The sequence below is a fragment of the Coloeus monedula genome (genome assembly GCF_965178545.1).
Source record: "Coloeus monedula genome assembly, chromosome: 9".
In the NCBI taxonomy this organism is placed as follows: Eukaryota; Metazoa; Chordata; class Aves; order Passeriformes; family Corvidae; genus Coloeus; species Coloeus monedula.
In genome coordinates, this window is record NC_138789.1 from 12,968,061 (window position 1) to 12,978,400 (window position 10,340).

At 37.4% G+C, this 10,340-nt stretch overlaps 1 protein-coding gene across 1 annotated transcript; it reads left to right on the plus strand.

The window, feature by feature from the left end:
* Positions 1–870: 870 nt before the first annotated feature.
* Positions 871–8,582, plus strand: VCAM1 (vascular cell adhesion molecule 1). Its single transcript, XM_082286921.1, has 7 exons — positions 871–963; positions 1,701–1,988; positions 2,653–2,970; positions 3,558–3,830; positions 4,451–4,714; positions 5,132–5,398; positions 7,893–8,582. The coding sequence occupies exons 1-7, from the start codon at positions 900–902 to the stop codon at positions 8,051–8,053; spliced, it is 1,635 nt and encodes a 544-aa protein (XP_082143047.1). The 5' UTR covers positions 871–899; the 3' UTR covers positions 8,054–8,582.
* The last annotated feature ends 1,758 nt before the right edge of the window (positions 8,583–10,340 follow it).

The window sequence follows — 10,340 nt, forward strand, 5'->3', positions numbered from 1 at the left end:
GCCTGTCCAGATCCCTCTGTAGTGCCTAAATTACTCAAGTAGTTGAATACATAAACAACTGAGATTTAGAAGCCTTTATCCATTCTTTGCATTTATAGCATTTTCCAATTGAAAATTATACATTGAAAATGTTATTTTACTTTTTTTCATAACATTGCTGCCTTATTAGCCATTAACAGTTGTCCTCAGAAATATTCCAAACTGGATTTGTATATCCACTGCAAAGTGGTATTGGGAATATTAGTTAATTCAGTTAATTTGAACAGTATGAGCCTGATTCAAGTTGATGAAGTCAGATCTCCAGACTTCTGTTATCTGATGATATTTCTTCATTTTTAGAGATCAAACATACTTGGGATCATGAGTAACATCACCTCTCAAACTGGTAGCACAGTTTTCAAAGGAAATACTGAGTCATGTAATGTTATTTACAGAGCTGAGCATTGTTAGAAGTATTCTGAAGACCCACAAAAATATTTTCATTAAAAGCAAATTTGAATAACTGCTTTATCTGTGATATAGTTGCATTCAATTACTTGGACTTACGCACATTCTTTCATTTTATCAGTTGTTTGCAGGATCAGATCTGAAACTGATTTTTTTAAATGCAGTAGGCACTGTATTTACGAGTGTTACCATTTATTTTCCTGGGCTTTCACAGAAGCAGCAGAGGGCGCTGAGCCAATGGGCACGGCCCGATGTGGGTCTCTTCCTCCCTGCTCTGGTTTTTCCCGTCCAGGGGTTTCCCACTCCACCTCGAGCAGAGCCCTTATAAAGAGCACTCTGAAGCTCTTGTAATAAACTGTTGCAGAGCAGCAAGATCTCGCTGTGCTTCTTCACAGAAGATAGAAAGCAAAACTCTTGAATTTACTTTCTTTACCCAGTAACAGCAATTACAAATGTTTAAAGAGATGGGAAGAACAAGCCAGGCTGTGCTAGTAATTTTGTGTGTGTTAAGGACTGGTAAGTTGGGGAAGGTGGGGGTTGGTGCTGCTTGTTTTATTTGTTTTAACTTTGTTAAGTGTAAACTGACCTAAAATTTGCTGTTCGATCTTTATTTCACTTTGCTCCAGTTACCTTTTCATTTCAGTGAATACAACTGTCAATTAAGAAGTTCTGTCAAAATGTCAGGAAGCTTTTTTTGACATTTACTTTGAGTTTTTCTGTGCTCTGCAATGACTCAGTCGTTTTCCTATTGAGTTTGCTAAAAGACAGTCTAGGAGACAACTGCAGTATATCAATGCATGTTTGACTTTTTACTGTCATTCCTGACAATGTCAGTCAAGTTTGGTACTAAATGTCCTGTTGGAAGTGTTTCTGCTGTTGTCTTTGCTATCTACCTGCTACCTCTCCCCTCAAATGTTACAAAGTTTTAGAACCAGCTCCACCTGACAAAAAAAAAAGTTATATTGTGCCAATGCATTTATTTTCACTGCCAGCATTTGGTTTATGCCATTTTATACATGAAAATTATCTGTTAGTCATCTGAGTCTGTATTATCTTTGACAAAAATAGCAATGTTTATGGGGTGTTTTGAATGTGTAAACCACTGCATGAGCTTTATTAGTTTAATTTCCACACAACTATAAAGTAAAGAATTGAAACATTGAAAGACCTCATGTCACAGTAGAACATGAGAAGAAATAGGGAGATAAAAGTTGAGGGAAATGCTGAATTGATGTGTGTTTTTCCTTTTGTAGTTAAAGCTTTTGAAATGGAGATTATACCTGCTAAGAGAATTGTTGCACAGATTGGAGACACACTCATACTCACATGCAATTCTACTGGCTGTGCATCACCAAGTTTTTCGTGGAGAACACATTTGGACAACCCCCTTGGAGGAAAAGTCAGCAACCACAGGACATATTCTACACTGACTATGAATCCAGTTAGCAGTGTGAATTCTCATGCTTATCTTTGTACTGTCACATGTGATGAGAAAGAGAAGAAAGAGAAAAAAGAGAAGCAGGTCCAAGTTGAACCTTACTGTAAGTAAAAATGCAAAATTCTCTTTAAATAGTACGTGTTGATAGAAAACTCAATAATTGTTTTAGATATTGTGGTTACCAGTTAGCTTTTAATTCTAGGATAATGAGTCTGCTATAGCTCAACATATACTTCCTTCTGAGATGATTCCTTTTATATGTCTCCTTCTCTGCTTAGCTTTCTGCACTGAAGATTGTATGTACTAGTATTATTTTTTCTTATTTCTGGTAATTCTTGAAAGCCAAAACTGCCTGAATGCGTTCACAGAGCTGGGGGAGAAAAAGAATCAAAGCCTTTGTAGTTTGCAGGGGAGTGACTCAGATGTCTAAACCTACCAGCACAGAAAACAGGATAGCACTAGTGTATGGATTGCTCTGAATGCCTATGTTTAGGCAGCTGTATCACTGCCTAGGTGCCATGCTGAATCTTACTAGATATTCTGTGATCATATTTCAGCAATTGTACAAATCAAATTCCCCTTAGTAAAAGAACTGCTTATAAAAGACTTGTAGGTCTTCAGATCAAGATATGTCTTATAATAAAGTTGATAGAATGTCATGTTCTGAGCACCTCTAAACTCAAGATGTTTAATGTCTGGATCTTGCTCTTATGTTGACCCTACTATTCATCTCTGCTAGTCTAAAGAAATTGATTTTATTCTTTTAGCTTTCCCCAGTGATCCTATCATTGAGATCCGCTCATCCTTAGTTGCTGGAGAACCAGCCACTGTCATCTGTCAAATTCCTGATGTGTATCCCTCTAATGGCCTGGAAGTTCTCCTAAAGAAAGATGAGTATGTTCTTCATGAGAGAAATTTCTTTGAAGATGGCAGCACAAATACAGAGACCAAAATTGTGACATACACATTTCATCCTGTGGCTGAAGATATTGGGAAAGAGATTACCTGTGTGGCCAGGTTACTAATTCCTGATATGGATTTTGAACCCAAAGAAAGAACATCTTCTCAGAAACTTAATGCAAATTGTAAGTATTTTTGTACTAGGGCTTTCACACAAAATATGTTGAGTTTTGTGAAATGGTTTAATAAAGTGTGTACTATAAAAAAATTTATAATCTGCACTTCTTACCTATATTATTTATGTCAATAATATACTGGATTCTATTGTATTCAGTAGCACTCACTGAGTAATTAAATATCCACTGTGTTCAGGGCAGAAGTTAGGCAATGCTTTAGTAACTCTCTTCTCTTGCCTTAGACAGTCTGTCAGACAGTAAAGACCAGAAGAAAAATGGTATCACACTGCTAAATGTTTTCAAAATTGTATTGTATGCTTAGGAATTCCAATTTTAGTCATAAATGATAATTAGAAAAAAAAAAAAAAAAGAGAAAACCAAAAATTGTACACATTTTGTCTAGCTTAGCTTTCAAAGCTGTAAGCAAAACATCTTACTGAGCCTGGAAGAATTTTTCCACTGCGTTACTGCGATACACATTATTCATTTTTTTCTTAGTATTCTGTGAAATGTACCTCTAAAGTAGCTAGTGTTAGAGATGTGCATGTCATTCTTCATTTACTTACTGATCTTGTCTTCCTTTTGTTCTCTTACAGTTGGTCCACAAAATACTATCATTACTGCATCTCCAGGCAACTCACCAATGGAAGGAGACTCTCTAAACCTTACTTGTGTGACTCAGAGTAACCCACCACCACAAATAGTTTGGAATAAATATTTGGCTGAAGAAAGCATTCAGCATCTGACAAATAACAATGTTCTTTCTATTCCCCATGTCCATTTCAATGATTCAGGACTGTATATCTGTGAAGTAATTAATCTGGTAACCAATAAAACAGAGAAAGCAACTGTGGACATTATTATACAAGGTACAATTCTGCTTGAGTTTCACTTGTATTATCCAGTACCTAACTGGCAGATCTCTGTTAGGTTGGAGGAGGCTGAAATATTGAAAATTAGGAAAATACGGGGCCCTCCTTGTTGCATATTCAGGATGCAGCTTCAATTTAAGGCTGCTCTTCATGAGTTGGACTTTTTCTTTCTATAGTTAATTTTCGGCTAATTCTCTCTGTACTGCTGTTGTATGTTCACACTTCTATACATTTCACACAATGCAACATTCAAAGTCACAAAAGAATCTGAGAAAGTGGTGGAGGGACACACACTTGTTTCCTTGAAATACAATGTATGTAGCTGTTTCACAGGGACATCACAGTCTCCTTCTTTGAACTAGTAGTTTTAGTCATTAGTAATAAATGTAATAGTAATTTAATGGTAAAAATCTTTTGGACATAATAATATTGTTGTTGTAATATTTTATGATTGACTGATTGATTGCTACTGTTTTGATAGAGCCAAAAGTCTTAGATTGTCTGGGATCAAAACCAAAATAAACAGATCCTTGAGCAAGCAATTCCCGCTTTCTTAAAAACCTCTCCATCTTTAGTACCTTTGTGTTAGTTTAACAGCCTTTTCTTTTGTCATGCAGGTGCTCCAGTCATTACAAAATTCTCCATTGAACCTTCTACAACAGTTCAAGAAGGAGAAAATGTTTCCATACAATGTTCTGCTGAAAGTAGCCCTCCTCCCAAGATTATTTTAAGGAGAAAATCTGACAACGCAGACATGGGCCCTGACAGTGCCAGGAGTATCCTTCTTCCATCTGTGACATTCCAAAATGGAGGAGACTATGAATGTATAGCAGAAAATAAGTTTGGGAACAGTAGAAGTGAAATCACACTTAATGTGAAATGTAAGTATGTGTAAAGTTTTCCCAGTAATTTAAAATTAATTAGTTAGTTCTTCAGTGATAAATACAACCGTCAAATTAAACAAAACCCTGTGAGAACAAAAAAATCAACGTAGTCCTCTGCTCTTCCCTAAGAAAGGAGCAGTGCTGACGAACAAAACAAAGTCATGAAATCTTAAATATAATGACATTCTAAAGTCCAGATCTGAATGAGTGAGAAACTGATCTACATGGTTAGAAGTACTTGGTTAGTATGTTTAGGCTATGGAGGGTTTGTATGGAATCTCTGATACTGTGTGCTTTACTTTTCTTTTTGAGAATGAAAAAGAAATTAATGTTGGGAGGCTGACATCCAGTAGGACATGTAGGATCCATCACTAAAAATCCAGTGGTGATTTACTATAGGACTCTTCCTTTCAGATGGACCAAAGAACACAATGATCACTGTTATCCCTACTGCTGCTCTTAAAGAAGGAGAAACTGTGACAATGAAATGTACTAGTTCTGGTAATCCAGCTCCTGTGATCTCCTGGAAGAAAAAGAAGGCCACTGGGGAGTCTGAGAAAATTTTTAGAAATGCAACTTTAACTATACAGAACTTGAAAAGTCAAGATCTGGGGCTTTATGAATGTGAAGCTTATAATCCATTTGGCAAGGAAGAAAAATCTGTGAAATTACATGTTCAAGGTTTGTAGAACGAGCCAGAAAACAAGTTTTTTGGTTTATATATTTTAGGTTCAGATCTTCTTTGTGAAGGATGAGGTAATTCTGTCTTTGATGTCAATGGAATTAAAAAGTGGCCCTAACATCACTAAGTCATTTAGGAAGCTTTAAACAACGAAGCATGAAGTCTGCCTCAGTACAGATAGCTTATGAAATGTTCGTAAGTCAGCGGGGCTTCCATCACTCCTTCCAACTGACAAATGTATGCTTGAGGTAAAGAAGGTATGCAGTGCCTGTATTTCCTTCCAAACAGGCCTCAGTGGAAATCTGCATACAAAATATTCCAGGAGAAAGTGTGTGCTGAAACTGCTCTGTGGAAGCACTGTGTTACAGCTCCTTGCTTCTTCCCTAAGTTACAACTCTGTTTCCTCCTCTTGCAATCTGCATTTAAGCTACACAAAATGCTGGTTCCTCAACTTAAGATGAAATGATAGCAAAGTCATTTTCAATAGTAATCAGGCTTCTCACCTTTAGCTCTGCTGCTTCTGCCTCTTGCATGTCAAAAGGGTATTGCTTTGGGATCACTTCTGCCACCAATTCAGCTCTCTTCCCTATTCTTTACTATTTTAATAGCTGCACAAAAAAATACACTTTTGATTTCCCCTTCAAGCAAAGCAAAACAAGGACAAAGTGTTACCATTCCTTGCATATCTGCAAATGTTACATCTCTTAGGAGTACTCTATAAAAGAAAATTGGTGATGGGTTCACAACCCTTGAAACAATAGATAGCAAATATACCGCAGACAGGGCTTGGCTAAGGGATGCAGGAAAATACACATGCATACCTTTAATGAACTGGGAGAGTAGTCTCAGCACATAGTACTTATGTCAAATGTTAGTTAATATAAATGCTCTACGGAGTTCATATTAGGATTTCTTTTATGCAGATAGAGTGACATCTTCAGTTTCATTAAGAATGAATTGTCTTTAAAAAAACTGAGATAAGTTGTACAGGTCTTTGTCGTAAGTGGTCTTAATGCTAGTGAAAACTTCAGTCCAAAATAGTAGATACGCAAAATAATTGCTGCCTCAACATTTTTCATATTTCCACTTCCATCTTTTGAAAACAGGATATAAAATTGAGGAACCTAGTGGAAAAAAAATACACTTCTAGGACTCCTTCCTTTGCCTTTTCTGTTTCTCTTGTGTTGAAAGTGGACATAGACCTCTGGTTTTGTTGGTCTGTGCCCTTTCATGAACTCAAACAAATAAATAGTGAATTTGAAATAAGAAAAGAAGAAGAGGCTCCATATAATGTAAAAGTTATGCAACATACTCCATCAATTGATAAAATGTTCTTTTTGCCAGCTGTTGTTGGCTTCAGTGTGTGAAGGATAGCTGGTGACAGAGTAGTGTCTAAAGCCATGTGCTCAACTACTATAGTGGGCCCATTGACTGGGTTAGTATTTTGCCTGTAAAAGCTGCTGATGCCTCACGAGTTTTGCTTCTGTTTGTTGCTAAATCCTACCTTGCATTTATTTTCAGTTCCTCTCCAAAATATTGCTGTGTTAGTATATCCATCAGAAAATGTTAAAGTAGAAAATATCACTATTACATGTAGCATATATACCCTCAGAGATTGTCCTGAAAAAAAGCCCATCAGGAGAAATTATTCTACCATCAATGAATGGAAATTTATACTCTGCACTGTCACCAAAAATTATACAAGCAGATATGTACTTCATATTTCCAGTAAGGTTGGAACAACATTTCAGAGATCGAGATAGCTGTTGTAGATGGGTGGGTCTATTGCCTTAATCCTACTTTGTTTGTACTTTCTAGTGAATTTTTTGTCAAGGTGAGCACAACTAGTTCATAGCTGATCCTTGCATGACAGTACTGCAGTTAACCTAAAAAAAGCCCCTCACCCAAAATCAAACCAAACAACCTGGTCAGAATAAGCTGTATTTAACCTCCTTTCAGTGTGGATGTCATTGTCTCTCTTACGTGAGTTGGTGTGGTAGCTTTAGGGATAGGGCCAGAAAAATGTGGATCCCAGCTGCATTTCTGTCCACATGCGTGAACAGTGAGACTAATCCAGAGAAAGTTCTGTTTCACAAAAATAACTAAATATTGGACTTTTAAAACATGGTCTTCCCCTTGAAAGATGAATTCCAGGAGGTTGAAATGCACTCAAACGTTTCCTGAGTAAAGTATGTGGTATTCCTCTTGTATTCTTCATTAATTTCATGGTATTCTTCAATGTAGATGATATCAGATGGGTTTGAACTTGCAAAGCAAATTTAAGATCGAGATAGTGGCTAGAAATTAAAGTATGTAATATGAAGTTACTAAAGGAGAAAATGTAAGGAAAACACAAAAAACATGCTTTGTGCATGAAAACAGAAATATGTTCCAAATGAAGGTCATTAATAACACTGCTTTTACAGTGATGTACATATATCTGTTTCAAAGAATATTTACACAATTTTTTTCTCCTTTTGTCTCCATTTTCAGCAAGATTGGAAGAACCAGATCAGATGATACCATTGATTATTGCATTCTCATCTGTAGCAGCAGTGGCAGTACCTGCAGTTGCAATTTTGATCTACGTGTCAAGGCAAGCAAAGATCAATGGATCCTACAGTCTTGTAAAAGCACTCAGGTTGAAAGTGTGATCATGTGAATACAAGTCTTCAGTTGATAATAAGCACATTTATTTATTGCTGTGACTGGTTCTACTCTTCTGTAACATATGGTAACAAACAAGTGACTTAAGAACAGCACCATGTGATAGCAAATGGATTTTTTTTTTCATGTTTTGAGAAGTGTTTTGGTATTTAAATTAAAGGAAGAGCTAGAATCCTATCCTAGAAATTGGTAAATCACTTCTGTGTTGAAGCATGCTGAACAAAGAGCTCTGTGAAGAACTAGGTTTGTACATAGTGTATAATTTGTGTCATAAATATGTTCAACTAAATATCAGTTTGTAAAACTGAAGTCTTGTTGCAACTGTACAGAGTAATTTTGTTAATTCAAAGATATAAATGAATATTTCTTGAGCTGATCAGGTGATTTTTATTTTGTATTACTCTGCAGTACGAATGTTTTTTATATAATTTGTCTGTTTGTGGTAATGTTTGGAAAATGTTCTCTTTTCACTGATATTGCCATAAACTGCATCTTCAGTGAAGTTATGCAATCACTGGGCTATGCATTTCTAACAAATTTAAACTAATTTAAGACTTCGAGGCTCATTTGTGAAATGTTTTATTTTAAATATTATTCAAAAAATGCCTGGGGTTATAATCTAGTACATTCTAGGACTGCCAAGGTGTTGTTGTAGGCTTTGATCATTCTTAGATCAATGTCAGAATTCTGTTATTTTGTGATGAGCCAAATCAGACTCCTCTTGTAAAATCTAAGCTGATTTTAAATATACTTTACCAATTTCCAGTGCAAAATAAAACTGCCAGTAGATTTCTTTGACTAAATCCTGCTAGTGATGCTTGTTTAAGATGATGCCAGAATACACATTACTATGGAAGGAGATTGTCCTTAGCAGCAGCAGCTGTGGGTGTTGTGGGAAGCCCCAGATGCAAAGGCACAAGCAAGGCTGGCAGCAACCTCAATGCACAGGCAGGGGGCACAAGCAAAATCTGTGCACTTGGCAATGGTGGGCGAGTCGTTTCCTGAAGAAATGCCCTTCCCAAGCTGCTCACTGTGGAAATCTAAACCACTTGCCTGACTACTTTCCCTTTAACAGAGAACCAGTGTCTGCATGCTTCACTCTGGTTAGTGCCTGTTTCACCACACACTTGCCAGTGTTGGCAAAATGGCTGTGAAAAGTGTGGACTTCCTATGCAGAGGCAAAGATAGAAGGAAAGAGAGGTGGAATTTGATAGTATTTATCCTTACCTCTCTTCTTCTGACTAGCAGTGGTGTTTTGACTCATCTGGGTGCTGATATTCAGCACTGAAGGCAAAGTTGTGGGAGGTGCAGGCTCTGTGGCTGAGAGGTTGAAATGTATCCTGGTCCAGTGTGGCCTGATCCATCGTTCTAGGCACAGGAAGGTGGGCCTGGCCCCTCCAAACTTGCACACAGAAGCTCAAGCAGGCATACGTGAAAATAATATATCTTTACATCATATACATGGTAACAACTGCTGCCAACAGCAATGCAAATGCAGGTGCTAGTTCTGGGATGAGGCTAGCTCTGGGATGAGGCAGTGGTGCACATCTCCCATATTTTTTCATAGTGTGTTCAGCAGTGTTTTGTGCACAGTAAATCAGTTCATGCAAGATGTCTACCTAGATTGGAAAGGCAGGCTTGGAAAGTGGGGGTGTAGCAGAAAAATGGAGAGCAGTGTGGACTTGGCTTGGAGGAATGTGAGCATGCAGTAGGAGGGTGAAGAAAAGATTGAAGACAGAGGAGGAGGAGAGCTTTGACAGGCCCATGACATAAATTTCTTGGAGGTGGTGCCAGGCATATTTATTCAGAATAATGTCAGGCCTGTCTCAATGCTGCCTTGTGAATAAACCAGAAAGCATGATTTTTTTCCACTGTGCAAAACTTTGGTGCACACACATTTTGCCTACTCAGTGAGGTTCTGGTGTCTGTATTGCAGGAAGGATAGTTAGGAAAGACACAGAGAAGGAGAACTGGAAAATGAGACAAATTAAAATGCCTGGGACTTTCCAGTTTGGAGAGAGAATGCTGAAGGAGGAGAGGTTCTGACTGATGTTTTCCAAATGTGAAGACAGCTGATAGAAAACAACAGATGCAGAACTCTTTGCTAAATCATGCAATTCCAGAACTACAAGACACACAAACTAAGGAGAAAGTGGTTTAACAAAAACAATAGAACAGTACTTCTTTACAGGGTGAGTGTTAATCTTCTGGAAGCTGCTGCAGAAGGGTCATGGGGGATAACACTGTCAATTGGCTCAAAAGCAGAATGGAAAA

Bases quoted from the DNA above. Each gene is read 5' to 3' on its own strand.
- VCAM1 (XM_082286921.1), top strand. From the start codon at position 900: ATGTTTAAAGAGATGGGAAGAACAAGCCAGGCTGTGCTAGTAATTTTG. The intron at 4,715-5,131 runs GTAAGTATGTGT...TCTTCCTTTCAG, and splicing joins AATCACACTTAATGTGAAAT to ATGGACCAAAGAACACAATG. The intron at 5,399-7,892 runs GTTTGTAGAACG...CTCCATTTTCAG, and splicing joins TGTGAAATTACATGTTCAAG to CAAGATTGGAAGAACCAGAT.